The following is a 15,159-nucleotide window of genomic DNA, read 5'->3' on the forward strand; positions in this document are numbered from 1 at the left end:
CATCTGATCAATGCTGGATTATAAAGAATGCTTTCCAAACCAAAACAACTATTTACTGATGGTGATGGTCTCTTTCATGAGTTAAGAATGCTTCATGGGATACAGATAGCTAACAGTAAGTGTAATATTAAAAGAAGATAGAATCTGAACATTTTGGAATCTATAAAATTTAATATGAATCAAATTCAAAGCAGATCAAATCAGTTTATTGTGTGTAAATTTACAGTACCTCAGTATAAAAAATGACAGGCATATACGCAAACTGTTGCACACTTCACTCGATGAAATGGAAATATTCTGTAACACTGATTTAAAAATGCACTAATGTGACACATCTAGGCATGATTCTCAGAAGAGCTTTCGCTTTTTGTTTGTTTTTTTGTTTGGTGTTGTTTTAGTCTTCTGATGAAAATGTCCTTAAATTAGCCAGAATTTTGTCATGTAATATATATTAATTTTAGTCAGTTTTACTCTGACAAAAATTACAATTTTAGTCAACAAAAATTATATCTTTTAGTTGATGATGACATGCAAAATGGACAATAAGTGTGTCAAACTCTAACAGACAGTCATTTAGGGAAAAAAAAATTATACTAAAAATGTTCTAATGTAAACATATATCTAACATAAATATACATAATGTCCTTGTTGTGAAAAACCTGAGCTCCTGAAATAATAATGAATAGACTGTAGTATTAGCTACTTTTTAGAATTTTTCCTACTGCATTCTAAATTTTTCATGCTTTAGAGACTTATTAATTTTCTGTGAAAGGATATTACATTGTATGAATCCTGTTTCTTATGGAAACAGCATAATCACAATGCAAATTACGCAATGCAAATGACCAAATTCTGACTATCGCATCATTTAGTTCAAGTTCATTGATCATTCACTTCACAATGCTGATGAAAGTTATTACATATACAGTATGTTGTGGATTTAGTGATTTAAAACAATGTATAAATAGTATGTGTTTGAATTTGGTATTTACCCCGTTTTGAAGCGGTTCATTTTTTCCGGTGTTCAGCGTGTTCAACTCATGCAGCTCAAGCAACGAAATCCCTAACATGCTCGATTAATGGATTAGATGAATCCATGTCTAATATCTTCTATTTACAGAATTTCAAGATGTTTCTTCTTCTGTGTATATCTTGCACTATTAATATCTTGCAGTATAATTTTTATCTCGTCAACAGTGTGCTTTATTTATTGCCGTCATGATATGCTCCTTTTTCATCTCATTTTTGTAACATTTGTGTCAGTGATTTCGTTGATGAGATTAACACTGCTCATTGATCAGCATACAGGATTAAATCGCTTTCTACTCTTTTCTGGCCAAACCTTTAAAAAAACGTGTTATTCAGATGTTGTTTCATGAGCAGGCATTCAAAGATACCCAATGTTTTTGTGACACCTCAAAGATGCGCATTTGTACAATAATCCTTGATGGCAGGTGGAAAAATGGTTGTCTATCAATTGATAAAATTTGTAATTAATCAGACAGTGTTTAAATGGTGCTGCTCTATGTTTTGTGAGCTGCAAAGGAGCTCTGTATCATTAATGACCATGTTGGAATGAAGGAGCCTGTAGGGAATCATCGAAGGTTTCTAGTGTTTCCTCTAATTCTCACCCAGTATCCATGGAATATTAAAGAAAGTGCTGCCTCAGTGCACAAGTGTGACATTTAAAAACCGAATTGAGTCATTACAGTAATGGTCTGAAGGTTGTCTGACCTATGTGCATCAGTCCATGTTGAATCTTTCTGGTGACATGGATAGTCTATCAGCATGTATTTAAATTTAGTGCCTTGCATTTTTAACAGTGGTAGTTCACCCAAAAATTTGAATTCTGTCATCATTTACTAAGTCTCATATTGTTCGAAATCTGTAAGACAGACTGTCTTCTGTGAAACATGAAAGACGATGTTAGGTGGAACAACAGCAGCGGTCACCATTCACTTTCATTGTATGGAAAAAAGATGCACTGAAAGTAGATGGTGAAACTTAATATCCCTTACACCTCATCATGAAAATCATGAACATTTTTGGTGAACTATTCTTTTAAAGATTATGCAAAAGTAACGCGGCAGTTTTAAGAAGTATATTCATTTGTGAGATGTGTTTGAGAGGTCGGGAAGACCTTTGCAGTGTTTACACGCACACCAACACAAGACAAAAAATAATTAAAGGTTCTGTTCCCTTCATTTTTATCCTAGGTGTTTGGAGGCAGAAAAATAGTGTGTTAAGCTCAGAGGTAATAAGCCACATGAGCCTGTAGCAGTGTGTTAGAGCAGAGAGCCAATTATTAGAGACAGCAGACAGACTTATCAGTCTCCATGCCACAGCTGAAGGAGAGAGAGAGGGAGGAAGAATAAAAAGGAATGAAAAGGAGATGAGTATGGAGGGTGACAGTGAAAGAGAGTTCTTTTTTCCTCCCCCTCCAGTTTGAGGGATGATGTCTTCTCCAGCAGAGGATCAGAGTGCTCTGAATAGAATCTAGGCTGGAAAGCGTCTCCACTGTGCCCATCTGCCTCCTCATACGGGTCCCACTTAGAGCCAGTGCTCATATATGTCTGTGCTTGTGCCATGGAAAGAGGCAGACTCATTAGCGTTTGTCATTTCTATTGCCTTGTTATGTCTGTGTTTAACCCTGCATGTTTGTTTTTATGTGTATGTTTGTGGATAGATGCTTTAAAACTAGCAGTTGGGTCTCAATGATTTGCCTGTAGCTTAATAATGTCATGACAGGCTTTAGAATAGATAAGTTGTGGTTTAGGGAGAGAGAGTGAGGGTGGATGAAAAGCCTAATGACCTAAAGCCCTTAGTCTTTTTGTCAGTATAATCAGCACAATCTCATACTTGTACTAGTACCAGAGTGCAAGAGATCTGGTGCTAACTAAAGAAAATGTGGGGCTTTTTATCTCCCAGTGTTCACTGCCTTTTTGTAGATCTCTGTTAGAATCTGAATTCAATGAAGCAACTAGGGACAGAAATGTACTTTTCAAGGTTATTTTCTGGGGCATTTTATACTTCCTATAGTCCTTTTTTTCTCTCTTTTTCTAACCAAATAAAAAATATATGGTGTCATCCTTTAATGTCAAATACTTACATTTCCATTCAATTTACATAAAGGGCAATGCCGTGCTGCTCTTTATTTATTTCTTTTGATTTTTTTGTCCAAATGTATTAAATTCTTCAAAAATACATTACAAATGAAATTCACACAAAACAATCATTTGAAAACATGGCCTCTAGTCGATTTGTAATTTTTTTTTAATAAGTAAACAATGACATATGGTGTAACCATTTGGAAACAGTACAAAAATCTCAAAAGCTGAAATTCTTGAAAAAAGAAATGTTGGCATGAGCAGTGCAGAATAATCTTTTATTATATTTTTTTAAATAAGCAGTGAAATTATTTTATGTGAAAAACTTTGTCCATCAAAGTTTTGTGGTGTAACCAACATGTAGGTAGACATTTTGTTGCCATGTGACTATAAAGTAATAAACCTAAAATAAAGAGGATTTGAAGATTATGAAAAACATAAATTAGTATTGGTATATCTAATCCGGTATATATTATGATGTAGCAGAATCTGGTTGACAATTCTACCGTTGCACAGTACTGTATATAAAGTATTGTCATGCTGCCTAGCTCGAGATTGTATCGTAAATTTCATTTCATTGCTCTTCCATGTTGCACTCAATCAAAAGTTAACCAATCTGTCTTTCCTAACAGCATATCCCCTCTTGTTCCGTTTCCTCATCTCTCAACAGGAGTACCGTTGTCCACCCAGTGGGGTCCTCAAGGGTATTTCTATGCTATTCAGATAGCTCAGTATGGCCTGAGTCATTACAGTAAGAACCTGACAGAGCGGCCACCCCATGTGGAGGTGTATGACACAGCGGAGGACAGAGACAGCAGCTCTAGCGTGTGGACTGTCCCTAAGGGCTGTGCTCTCACCCGAGTCTATGACAAGACCAGAGCCACATCAGTGCGACAGTTCAGCGCTCCAGGTACCACGGCAGACATTGAGCTACTACTTTTTCATCTTTACACCATTAATCTTGTTCTTTTTCCACTTTTTTTTTTAATACTTTATCTAGTATTCTGTTGTTCACACTTTTATATGTTTTTCATGTGCTCTAAAGTTGTTGTTTTTTTTTTTCGATCCTCTCTCCCCCACCCTCATTGTCTCATCACAATCACTTTTTCACCTGTTTTTCCACACATTTCTTGCCTCATATTCTCATAAACCGTAAATTATCTGTTCAAAGAATAGCATCCTGCTTTTCTTTTAAACTTTCTCACTCCATCTCTTCTTTATTATTTTATAACTATTTTCAGCATCTTTGCACTGCCTCTTATAGTCCTGCCCCACTGAGCATGCACATAAACACCAAAAAAACTTCAAAACATACTCTGCTCCTGCTCCTTTTAACCAGCCTCATGTATTTTCTAGTTAGCATTACAATGAGGGTTTGTTTGAAACTGATGGCTGCTTCTATACTGCCCAGTGAGTCAGTGTCTTAAAAAGCTTTTTGGGTTGAAGGTATCTTAGAACTTAACTGGCTTCAGACTGACCATTATATCATATCTAATGATCTGTAACAAGTTAAAGTGAGGTTTAAAGAGAAGTGAATGTTTAAATATCTGCCAACAGTGCTTATTTCTGGGAAGAAATACTGTAGAATTTTAAGTAGAAAAAGAAAACATTTTACAACTATTTATTAATTGACTTTCAACTGCTCGGTCGGATACCTTTTTAAAAAAAAGAATTATTCAGATGGCGAACCGCACACACAGGTTGGTGGGGTACAGTTCACAATAATGTCTGCTACAGCACCCCTTGTGGCAATGCTGAGAATGAGGCTTATTTTATGAATTGCTCTGACAAATTTCAGAACAACCATGCACAAAATCAAGCATGCATAGCTGCATTAGAAGCATCTGCATTTGCATACTTACGTAGTGTATGTTTTGAGCCTAAAGTTGATTTAATATTCCCACTTTGCTAATAATTTGAATATATTGAATCTGTATTGAAGAACACTTGGTTTTGGACAAGTGATTTAAGCTTTCAGACAAGTAACATCAGTTTTACTTGTCTGAAAGACAAGTACCTTGAATAGCTTAATGGTGAGCCTTGGATACATCTATAGGTATGCTGCCTTCTGAAAACGACCAGTTGTATCCATTTAAGTAGACAGGATGTCACGTGAGCATTAGATTCAGACATGCCTTCGCTTTGATGCCCTATTCCCTCAGCATTTTAAGGCACTATTTTTAAGGTTTTGGACACACCCTGCTACTTTTTAGCATAGAGTTATTCAATAGCCATTAGAAATAGCTGGGCGGTTGTGCTGACAGGCAGTAATTGGTGTCATCACCCAAAGCATTGATTAGAGTGGGGCCAGCAAGGACACGCTGGGCCCAAGGCTCCAGCGTGGCGCTCCCTTCCTCCTCTCTTGGCCCTCCACATCACTGGTATTGATGATGTGGGTAATCAGAGCAGGACAGTACAAATCTACTTAGTCTCTGCATTGCCTTAAGTAATGGATTTACGAGTGCATTAAATAGTGATAGGAGGCTGCTTGAGCCAAAATGCCCTCTGCTGTCTCGCTTTCATTTTTCCTTTTATTTGCTTTCCTTTTTCATCCCTCCTCTGACCAATTTTCCTCTTTTTATTTAATGCTCTTAATATTACCCTATTTCTCTTGCTCACTTACTCAACCTGCTATTCCCTTTCTCTCTTTCATGCTTTTTCTTTTCCCATCATCTCCTTTCGGTAGAGGGTATGAGAAGTTTTACTTTTCCCTGCATAATCTTTTCAGAATGCAACAGAAAGAGGAAAGTAGAGGGATTTGATGCTAACAATGAGAGATGACTTTAGGATGAAGTGTTGCATAAAAAAAGATGAAGAATTACTTTGAGAGTTGAAAAACTCTGATCTGCTCACTCTAAAGTGCTCTGCAAAAGCACAAGTTTCAGCACTCTGTCTAATGTGAGATGGATTATTTTTCAGTTGTTATATCACAGTTGGAGCCTGGCTGTCTCTCCTCCTCTAACTGTCTGTTTAATTAACCCCAGGAGAAAGTGTCACATGAAACCTTCCAATACCACACCCAACCTTCAGTGTTCACAAGCACTATTCATTAGTGTGTGCATCTGTGTGTTTGTATATCTCTGCAGCACAGGAGGAAGCCAGACAACCTGTTTTAACAATTTATTTTTCTGTTCTCTCATCTCTTGTGTTTTCTAGAAAACTCAGAGGGTATCTCTCTTCCACTTGGCAACATGAAAGATTTCATCATCTCGTTTGACCTGAAGTTTACATCGAATGGTAGCATCTCTGTTGTCTTGGAGACAACAGAGAAAGGGCCTCCATTCATTATCCACTATATCACCACTACTCGGCTTATTTCGTTCAAGGATCGTGACATCACCTATGGCATTGGCCCTCGGACTGCATGGTCTATGGTCACCCGTGACCTTCTCACTGACCTCCGCAAAGGCATTGGCCTCTCCAACACCAAAGCGGTGAAAGCCACCAAGACCATGCCTCGGCGTGTTGTAAAGGTAGTGCTACACGGCCATGGAGCAATAGACAACATCACAATTGCCACCACTTCACATATGACAGCATTTTTTGCTGCCAGTGATTGGTTGGTGCGCAACCAGGACGAGCGTGGTGGTTGGCCAATCATGGTGACTCGTAAAGTTGGTGAAGGTTTTCGTGCACTGGAGCCTGGTTGGTATTCTGCCATGGCACAAGGGCAGGCCATGTCTACTTTAGTGCGCGCCTATCTGATGACAAAAGATGATACGTACCTGAAGTCTGCCCTTCATGCCACTGGACCTTTCAAACTGCCCTCAGAGCAGCACGGAGTCAAAGCTATGTTCATGAATAAATATGACTGGTATGAGGAATATCCCACAATCCCTAGCTCCTTCGTACTGAATGGGTTCATCTATTCCCTCATAGGCCTGTATGACCTGGCACAAACAGCGGGTGAGAAACTTGGTCGGGACGCAGGTCAGCTGTACAGCAAGGGGATGGAGTCCCTTAAAGTGATGTTGCCCCTGTACGATACAGGGTCGGGAACCATATATGATCTGCGGCACTTTATACTGGGCACAGCGCCCAACCTGGCTCGCTGGGACTACCATACAACGCACATCAACCAGCTCCAGCTGCTGGACTCTATTGACAACTCTCCCATCTTCAAGGACTTCATCAAGCGCTGGAAAAGTTACCTGAAAGGAGGGAAGGCCAAGCACAACTAGAGCACAGGAGGCCACTAAAATCTCTTCAAGCTCTCAAATCCTCTTCATGACTGCCGCCGTGAGGACCAGAGGAGGTCAAGTGTAAAGCTGCTAGCAGCAATCTGCTGCAGTTTCTAGCTAGGAGAAAAAAAATTACTGAACTCTCTAGTAGCCCTCTGATTTTCTGCTTGAGACCGTAATTGCAGTGCTTTTGTTTGTGCTGAGGTTTTAATTAGGAACAAACGCAGCTGCTTGCAGCATGTGTCTGGATGAGGAGGAGGATGCGCTTTGGTTATTTAATTATCAGAGCTCCAGATCTACAGGTTTGAGTGAGAGAGGCGTCTGCTGAGATTTTCCACATTTGGGCACACTACAGTCAAAAAGATGGATCGCAAAGCAGCTTTCAGAACCTTCTTCCAAAGTAAAGCTCAGAAAATAATTAGTCACCAGATGGGAAAAATGGTTAAAAATAAGCAGTTGAAAAGATTGTAGACAGTGAGAAAAAAACTTAAGCTGCTGTAGATTCAAGTTATTTAAGTTCATAGCCCAAAAGCATAATACTAATACATACAAGCTATAGAAAAAAAATGCTGAAAACGTCCACAAGTGTAGCATAATTATATGTCAAAGAGCAGTTAAGGTTTACTTAGTCAATTTGACATTGGAAGGAAACACGACACCTTATAAGGCCACACACTATGATTAATTGTACAGCCTTCAGTCTGCATATCATGGTCCTTTGCCAAGTCAAACCCTCACCACAATCAGATTGGGCTGTTATTAATGTGGTCCAGGCCTGCCCATAATGCACTTAAAGCTTTAGTGAGGTTATAGGTCTCTTGCTTAATGCTTACAGCAAATTTCAGGAAACATAAATGTTGTTCTTAAGAAGTACACCCTGACACCACTGTACTAGACTAATAAAGGTGAGATCAGCACAGTTCGGTTTCTTTGAGTATTTTAAGGAACCCAAAATGGTTTTGTAGGCCATAGTGTTCGCTCCTGTAATCAAGATGTCAAACCTCAGTTGAATTGTACTACATATAAATTATTCATGCACTTTACTTGTGTGGCATGTGTTTGGTGAGGATGCCTTTTTTAGAACCATTTGTGATTTGAATTAGGATTTAAATCCTAACACCAATTCATTATTTAATTTCTGCATCTCGTGATTTGATGACAATTAACCATTTTTAAGGGAATTTTCTGATTCCAAGCATACTGTAGCTATTTCCTCTCTTTACCAACATGTTTTATTAAACAAGCTATATTCATTTAAACATATTATTTTAGGACAACTGGTGAATGTCAACCAACATAAGTGAGTAGATTATGTCAAGCAAAAGAGTGAGATTATTTACTCTCACACTCGGTCGAATGTCTTGTGTCTCAGCCAAACAAAAGAGTCTCAAAAAAGGAAATGTGTTTTTCATGTATTAAAAGCTAAAATGGTCCCTACATTTATCATGTTATTCAAAAAATGTCTTCCCACATTGAAAATCCCATCCCTGACTAGTGTACCCAAGTGTTTGGAGTGCCTAGAGACTGACATAATTTGAGTTTAGAAGTGTTTTGGCCATTTCACTTCCTGATGTTTCTCAGAGGTATCGCTACTTCACCTCGGCAGTAAAACCTCCACCTGGCTGAGTCCTGTCTGTTCAAATCTCACCTAACCACAGCGACTAAATGCAGAGATACTCATTATCTGACAACCTGCTGTTCAGAACCCTCTTAAGCAGATGTTCACATTACAGTGTGGGCTTTGGGCTTTTGGCTTTAGATATTAATAAATGGCAAGCAGTCGGAGTTGAAAAAATGTGATATTTATAAATGTTTGACTTCAAAGCGATTGGTTGGTTTATGTTTGTTTGGTAGAGATAGCATTTTGAGGCTGTGGGCTATTCTCAGTGCTTCAGCCCTGGGGATTATCTCCGTGTTAACCCATTTTCAGTTTAAAAATCTTTTGTTTTCCCATGAAAGCTAGGTTGCTGCTAGTTTTCACTGACCTCACAAATAACACTATGCACATTTCATACTTGTCACTTAATAGGTTGACAAAAGTATGTTACAAGGGAAAATGGCATTAACATGCATCACTGTAGAAAGCCTACATTTTGTTTATACCAAAGTCTTTAAAGTCATTTTTCCCCCCTGTTTTGTTTCTGTATTGTTGTATATGGAAGACAATGGAGTATTTGTATTGGTATTTCTTTTTTGAAAAGGTGATTGACAGAATGTTTTTGGGTAGTATATATGCCTTCCTCCTCTGAGGAAATGCCTTTTGATACTGTTATTTTTTGAGACTAAGATTTCTATAATATAACATGTGTAGAGAAGGGAACAGGGAATACTATTGATTGCCACTATCAATGGGGATGTGTGCAACTATATATAGAGCACGTGCTCAGTGCTAGATATTTTAAATGGGAAAAGTGAGACTCGGAACAGCAGATCTGTTCTTGGAAGCCTTGTTTCAAAGCAGCCTCCTCTGAGTTGGGTTTTGACAAACCTTGTTGTTTCCATTTGAGTGAACTCCTTGAAGTAAGCAACATTAAAGCACAAAAATAGTTTCTTTAGTTAATTTATTGTCATCTTTTGTTGTGGTTTCATTAATATTTCTCCTCTGGACAATGTACAAAGCATTCCTCTGAAAGCTGCTGCAGTTTAGAATTGTAAAACTGTAGAGTTGTGGTTGATCACCCCTTCCCCTTTTTTTTGTTTGTTCTTTTTCATGAATGGGTTTTTGACATGTGAGTTGTTTAATGTGTATGCAATAAATGGTTGAACTTGATCGCAACAGCTACACACCCAGAGGTTGTACAGACTTTATAGTGGAAGCACAATGTGCACATGCGACCATTTGTATGCAGGACAAATGTTTATTAAAGTCTTTGTGCTATAAATTGCTTTTTAAAATTCTATAAATAAATGCATTTCTTTTTATACATAAATTAGTCCACTGTGCTTTTTTTATTTGGAGAATAGAGCGAGTGTGGTCTGTAATTAACCATAATTTAAATAAATGCCATTAAACAAATTTTTTAAATTAATTTAATATAGGTCCCACTGTTCTCCGTTTCTGTTCCCACACAGTCACTCAAACTCCCTCAGTAGCTAAGCAAAGATGACCAGTTAAAGAGTGCTATGCGTTGCCTAAGGCTGCCTGACAACTGCATTACCCTCCAGAAGCATTTTATAAACTTGGATGTCCCCGTTCACTGTTATTCCTACAAAAAAATGTCTATCTTAGTCACACACAGACACTATAAGTTTAATTATTAGCCACAGCCTGGGGTCTGTTCTGGCATTTCACATTGTTCTTGTTCTGTCATATACTCTCCTTACAGTGTATCTTATCGCAGACGTCATTAGCTGAGCACACTGTGCTGGTAGACGGTGGGTGAAGGCACCCCATGCGGCTCATTCTAATGACTGTCTGATTAGATTATCACTTGTTTTTACCTAGACTTTTGGGCCATTCACACATGCAGTGAATTGCAGCCACAGAGCAACTGGAAGTCATTCATATTTAATGAGATGGTGATTTCTGGCGACAGGCAACAGCTGAGCTCAACTTTATGCAAATGAGCAACCCGAGAACTACCAATGGTGCATGGTCTTACTTTTATGCACATGCTTAAGCGGAAAATGTGTTAGATCATCTTAAATCTTCAACATTTTTCCTTTATCAGGGAAAGGTCAGAAACGGTTTAAACAAATAGATAAGCACACATACATTTTTGCATGCTAGCCTGATTTCAGTCTGCATGTAAACACCTTTATCAGCGTTCTCACTGGCTTCTTCAATGGGCACATATGGAAAGTGCTTTAACATTTATTCTTTCAGGCTTCTTTAAAGCTTTCCAATAGAATTCAATGGAAAAATGTAGAATGGGATATTTACTTGACACTACTGGAACAGTGACTAGTAGCAAAAGAGTAGTACTAGTATCTAAAAAATAAGTACTACCAAAATTGGAAAATATCTTAATCACTATTGAAATAATAGTAACAAAATAAAAGTGAGTCAGCTTTAAGGAATAAGCGTTAAAAGCGCTTGCCATAGAGTGCGTGGATGTTTATGTTTTGATGTCCAAAGCAGAGAATATCTCAATGATTTCTAATCTCATGTAAATGTGGTTTTCTTGTGTTTTTTGAATAAACCGATTGTGTAGCCATTATTAGCGTATTTGTGTGCTTGTAAATGAATACAGTGATCCACTGCCTGATACAATTGATTACAGTGATCGAGTAGGAAATTTTACTAGCAACCAATGGCACAGAGACCTCCAGCACTGTGTGTGTGAACGCCGCTTTAACCAGCTGCGTTTCATCTTTGAAATGTATATTATGTGCTAACTGAATTTATTACAGTTAACTTGATCAGGGATATACTTTGACATGTATACCTGCATAACACAAACAAAATAGGTCAGATACTGTCACAAAGCTGTCAAATTTCTGTTTCATTACATTCAACTCCTGTTTGCATCCCTGATGAATGCAGCAGCCATTTCAGTTGTCGATTTTGTCATTGCAACAGGACACGGTGAGTGCTGCGGCATTTGTGTCTTGTTAGAGATTCATACGCACTGGTTTCATTTCCTATTTATGGCCTAATACCTAAAATATGCAGGACCTATGCAGAATTCAGCTTCTCATCCGGCAAGCCCAGAGATGTTATGACGTATTTTACCACTGGTATTGCTCTGACGGGGCAAGATGTTACCAGTGCTGCTCTGGCAACAAGGAGAGAGACAGAGGTGGAAGCAGGAGTTGACATTGGCATATTGTGCCAGTCTGGAGGGTTGGATAGGCCGTGCCCTCTGCAACACTGTTAAATTCTGTCTGTCTGCATCTGGCCTCCACAACACTGCTGCTGCTTAATTATGCATTAAGCAAGGCCACACACAGCCTTGCTTACTCCCACATTCACTCATGTCTGCCCTCCAGATGATACACACATATACAAGCACACACACACACTTAATGAAGCAGATGAAGGCAGTCTGTTTGAGCTGAATGGAGAGAGGGAGATAATGAGAGGTGCTGCCATCATAAAACAATGGACATACAGTGCATCCAGAAACTATTCACAGCGCTTCACTTTTTCCAAATAAAATTATGTTACAGCCTTTTCCAAAATTTATTAAATTAAACATTTTCCTCAAAATTCTACAAACAATACCCCATAATGACAATGTGAAAGAAGTTTGTTTGAAATCTTTGCAAATGTATCAAAAAAATCACATGTGCATAAGTATTCACAGTCTTTGCCCAATACTTTGTTGAAGCACCTTTGGCACCAATTACAGCCTCAAGTCTTTTTGTGTATGATGCTACAAGCTTAGCACACCTATTTTTGGGCAGTTTCTCCCATTCTTCTTTGCAGGACCTCTCAAGCTCCATCAGGTTTGATGGGGAGCGTCCGTGCACAGCCATTTTCAGATCTCTCCAGAGATGTTCAATCGGGTTCAAGTCTGGGCTCTGGCTGGGCCACTCAATGACATTCACAGAGTTGTCCCGTAGCCACTGCTTTGTTATCTTGGCTGTGTGCTTAGGGTTGTTGTCCTGTTGAAAGATGAACCTTCACCCCAGTCTGACGTACAGAGCGCTCTGGAGAACGTTTTCCTCAAGGATGTCTCTGTACATTGCTGCATTCATCTTTCCCTCGATCCTGACTAGTCTCCCAGTTCCTGCCGCTGAAAAACATCCCCACAGCATGATGCTGCCACCACCATGCTTCACTGTAGGGATGGTATTGGCCAGGTGATGAGCGGTGCCAAAGAGTTCAATATGTGTTTCATCAGACCAGAGAATTTTGTTTTTCATGGTCTGAGAGTCCTTCAGGTGCCTTTTGGCAAACTCCGGGTGGGCTGTCATGTGCCTTTTACTGAGGAGTGACTTCCGTCTGGCCACTCTACCATACAGACCTGATTGGTTGTTCTTCTGGAAGTTTCTCCTCTCTCCACAGGGAAATGCTGGAGCTCTGTCAGAGTGACCATCGGTTTCTTGGTCACCTCCCTAAGGCCCTTCTCCCCCGATCGCTCAGTTTGGCCAAGCGGCCAGCTCTAGGAAGAGTCCTGGTGGTTCCAAACTTCTTACATTTACAGATGATGGAGGCCACTGTGCTCATTGGGACCTTCAATGCCGCAGATATTTTTCTGTACCCTTCCCCAGATCTGTGCCTCTATACAATCCTGTCTCGGAGGTCTATAGACAATTCCTTGGACCTCATGGCTTGGTTTGTGCTCTGACATGCACTGTTAACTGTGGGACCTTGTATAGACAGGTGTGTGCCTTTCCAAATCATGTCCAATCAACTGAATTTACCACAGGTGGACTCCAGTCAAGTTGTAGAAACATCTCAAGGATGATCAGTGGAAACAGGATGCACCTGAGCTCAATTTTGAGTGTCATGGCAAAGGCTGTGAATACTTAAGAACATGTGATTTTTGTTTTTTATTTTTTATAAATTTACAAAGATTTCAAACAAACTTCTTTCACATTGTCATTATGGGGTATTTTTTGTAGAATTTTGAGGAAAATAATGAATTGAATCTATTTTGGAATAAGGCTGTAATATAACAAACTGTGGAAAAAGTGAAGTGCTGTGAATACTTTCCAGATGCACTGTAAATATGTTAATGTGTTAATGTGTTATGGTGGTTATTTGTAAAAAATAAAAACTCACACTTTCTGCTCCAAACCATAACCATATATTTATTAAAGGCACATTTAGTTTTTTTGCAGCAGTAAGTGTGCAAGTTTTTCTCTGTTTTTTTATAGTACTTTTTGACTCTGCACCTTATGAAATTTTGCTGTGGTGTGCCTGTGCTTTTATGAACGTTGTGGTGGATATGTGTGCCTTATAGCTTTTTACACCATTATTCATGTATGCAACCCATTTCATATAAGAGAAACTCCTGATTTAGTTTCAGTCTGCTCAATCTTACAATATTTACCCTTTCAGACACAGAATTTATTTCAACCAATCAATTTTATTGGCATGAATGGCTGACAAACCAGCAAACTAAACCCCAGGTTGGGCTTGAGTATGCAGGCTAAGCTTCTCCAAGTTACCACTGCACATTAAGTGGCTCTTGGTTGGTTGGTGCAAAGCATTTAGTTTACCATTATTTTTTGCAACGATTAGTATAAACACTTTTATACGCTCGTGAGCAGAAGAAACATGAGTCGCATACACATCATGGTTGTGAATGGTTTAATATACAAAGATCCATAATTTTCACCAAACAGAATGCTGACCACCATTTGTTGTCACGTGCCATTTCCTGTTTATGCACAGTAGCCTACACATTTGACCTGTGCAAAAAACACTTCGTTTCCCTAATAAAATTGCAATATTTTACAGATTTAGAATAATTTTTTTGAATCCTCAAAAATCAACCTATTTCAGCTGGTTAGCAGTTTTAGAAGCTCCGAATGGAAAGTGTGCACCCAAGAAACTGCAGCTATAACATCACCTGCTCTGCCCAGCCCTAAACAACAGTCAGGGTTTTTTTCTTCTTCATAAAATGAGTTTCCTACTCTAAATTCTAACGCAAAATGAGAGCTGCGAAAAGAACAGCTGTGCTTGAGCAGGTTACAACTGAGGGAAAAGACAGAATAGCATTGCTCAATCACCTCATATCAGTAAACACTCAAGGCTAATACTGCTCAAACATGGCTCACATCCACTAGTAAAGGAGAAGGGGTGTTTTTAGTGATGGATAATGGAGTCAGAGCAAAGTATTTCTAACATTTAATAAAGCATTTCTCTTTTTTTCTAAGCCCATTCTACACCTACATTGATCCTTTTATGTGGATTTAGGCAGTATTCTGATTTTATAAGTAATCACTGTTAAGAATACATTTCCAAATGTAATCAT

The 15,159-nt window shown here is 38.8% G+C and overlaps 1 protein-coding gene across 1 annotated transcript in view; it reads left to right on the plus strand.

The window, feature by feature from the left end:
* The window catches only part of LOC127663349 (D-glucuronyl C5-epimerase B), a 107,434-nt gene extending 97,226 nt beyond the window's left edge, over positions 1–10,208 (plus strand). The window contains exons 4-5 of the mRNA XM_052154934.1: positions 3,778–4,017; positions 6,264–10,208. Coding sequence (XP_052010894.1) covers positions 3,778–4,017; positions 6,264–7,288 — 1,265 coding nt within the window. The 3' untranslated portion in view covers positions 7,289–10,208. The remainder of the gene's footprint in view (positions 1–3,777; positions 4,018–6,263) is intronic.
* The last annotated feature ends 4,951 nt before the right edge of the window (positions 10,209–15,159 follow it).

The sequence above is a fragment of the Xyrauchen texanus genome, chromosome 1 (genome assembly GCF_025860055.1).
Source record: "Xyrauchen texanus isolate HMW12.3.18 chromosome 1, RBS_HiC_50CHRs, whole genome shotgun sequence".
NCBI classification, from domain to species: Eukaryota; Metazoa; Chordata; class Actinopteri; order Cypriniformes; family Catostomidae; genus Xyrauchen; species Xyrauchen texanus.